Source organism: Rhinopithecus bieti, unplaced genomic scaffold (genome assembly GCF_001698545.2).
Source record: "Rhinopithecus bieti isolate Rb0 unplaced genomic scaffold, ASM169854v2 scaffold_574, whole genome shotgun sequence".
Taxonomy (NCBI): Eukaryota; Metazoa; Chordata; class Mammalia; order Primates; family Cercopithecidae; genus Rhinopithecus; species Rhinopithecus bieti.
The window spans coordinates 974,241-976,553 of NW_016803605.1; the positions used below are offsets into that span (position 1 = coordinate 974,241).

General features: G+C 55.8%; 1 protein-coding gene across 1 annotated transcript in view; it reads right to left on the minus strand.

The window, feature by feature from the left end:
* Positions 1 to 1,712: 1,712 nt before the first annotated feature.
* INAFM1 (InaF motif containing 1) overlaps positions 1,713 to 2,313 on the minus strand; it is a 1,857-nt gene continuing 1,256 nt past the window's right edge. The window contains exon 2 of the mRNA XM_017888896.1: positions 1,713 to 2,311. Coding sequence (XP_017744385.1) covers positions 2,072 to 2,311 — 240 coding nt within the window. The 3' untranslated portion in view covers positions 1,713 to 2,071. The remainder of the gene's footprint in view (positions 2,312 to 2,313) is intronic.

Below are 2,313 nucleotides of genomic sequence, written 5' to 3' on the forward strand. Positions count from 1 at the left end.
TGCACTCCAGCCTGGGCAACAGAGCAAGACTTTGTCTCAAAAAATTCATATAAACAAACTTTTTTAAAAAAAGAAACAGAGGCCAGATGCAGTGGCTCACGCCTGTAATCCCAGAATTTTGGGAGGCCCAGGCAGGCGAATCACAAGGTCAGGAGTCCGAGACCAGCCTGGCCAACATGGTGAAATCCTGTCTCTACTAAAAATACAAAAAAAAGCCGGGTGCAGTGGCTCACACCTATAATCCCAGCAGTATGGGAAGCCGAGGCAGGCGGATCACCTGAGGTCAGGAGTTCGAGATAAGCCTGGCCAACATGGTGAAACTCCATCTCTACTAAAAAGTACAAAAATTAGCCAGGCATGGTGACAGGGACCTTAATTCCAGTTACTTGTGGGACAGAGGCAGAAGAATTGTTTGAACCCAGGAGGTGGAAGCTGCAGTGAGCAGAGATCGAGCCATTGCACTCAAGCGTGGGGGACAAGAGTGAGACTTCTTTCAAAATAAAAATAAAAATTAAATAATAAAAAATAAAAATACAAAAAACATTAGCTGGGTGTGGTGGCAGGCACCTGCAATCCCAGCTACTTGGGAGGCTGAGGCAGGAGAATCACTTGAACCTGGAGAGCAGAGGTTGCAGTGAGCGGAGATCATGCCACTGCACTCCAGCCTGGGCAACAGTGCGAGACTCCGTATCAAAAACAAAAAGAAAAGAAAAGAAACACAGAAGTCGAGTGACCTGCCCAAAGTCACACAGTTTGTAATGAGAGGAGCTGGAACTTGAACCCGAGTAGTCCTGCCCCAGTCAGTGCCCCTATCACCTATGCTGACTATAAAGCAGTGCTGGCTTCCTGGATTCCCCTTCTGTCCACAGACCCCCTCTGGGGAGTGGTGGTGGGCTAAGGGGAGGTGAGCAGAGTAGCTGACCTTCCTAAGGAACCACCTCCACAGATCTCCAGGAGCCACAATGTGAGAGAAAAGGCTCAGCTTCACTCTCCTGGGAAGGCCTCCAGCTCAAGCGGGGAGGCTGGAAAGGGACCAGTTGCCTGCATGTCAGATCCCAGGCCCTGCCCAGAGTCAGGCCTCAGTCTTCCAGGATGGAACATGGCCTCCCCACCTCGGCCTCCTTGCCCAGAAGCTAGACCTCAGTTTCCCGGTCTAGGTTTCCTAGCAGGGCCGCAGGCCAGAGAGGCTGCACTGGTCTTCCAAGGCAGCACAGCGCTTTGGTAATTGGCTCTGAGATTTCCAGACAGGTTGAGAAGCAACACCACCACCGCTGCCATCCACTCTCATCTCTGACCGCAGGAAGTGGGCCAGCATCGTTCCCTCTCGGCAGCCAACTGAGATCTCCGAGTTTTTTAGTCTCTGTCCCTGACATGATAATTACACCAACAGCAATTCCCAGAACCCCAGCTATTGTCCTAAATCACCCACTCCTCCTCTTGTCTCCTGCGCTGTAACAAGGGCAGACACTCTGCTTCTCTCCAGAGACATCTGTCCTTTGCTCCAAGCACACACAAAACTGGGAAGCCCTTCCCACTGTCTGACCTTCAAAGGCCCTGCTGCTGCTAAGCTTCTTCCTACTCCCACCAAAAAGAGAAGAGCACCTTAAGGAAGGAGAACAGCCCATCCGGGACAAGAGAGACAAAGGCCACACCCAGGAAGGTCTTCCCCACACAAACTTGGGAGGAGAGGCATCTCTGCAGACAACAGGACAGACACAGCACGAGGCAACTGAGGCTGTGGTTTATTGCAGATGGACACAGATTCAGGGAGGTGAGGAGGCAGATGGGCTGTGGGCTCTGTGCTCAGCATCCCACAGCAAGAGGAGCAGGAGAGAAAGCTCAGAATGGGATCTTCCTGATGGTGGAGGACCCGATCTGACCACAGAGGAGCTGCAAGAGGCAAGGCCCCGAGCCGACACCCCCTGGGCCCCCATTCCGCGGGATGACAGCTCCAGAGACGCTGGGCGATGTCATTAGAAAGGAGGCCGGACCCATCCGGAGACGGTGCATCCTCGGCGTGGAGCACAGAGCTCTTGAGGGCTGGCAATGCGGGTTAGGGTGGAAGGGAGAGTTACCCGGGTCCTCGACCCTCCGCGGCCTCTGGCGTCTCTCTGGCTGTCTGGTGACTCGGGCGGCGGCCAGGGTCGCTGTAGCGGCGGCGGCGGCTCAGCGGCAGCTGGAGCTGGGGTCGGGGCCCGCCTGGGACTCCTAGGAGGCAGGAGACGGAGGCAGCGGCGGGCACCGGGACAGGCGGCGCGCCCGGGCGGGAGGCACACGGAGGGGATGGCGCGCTGGGCTGCGGGCCGGCGGGGG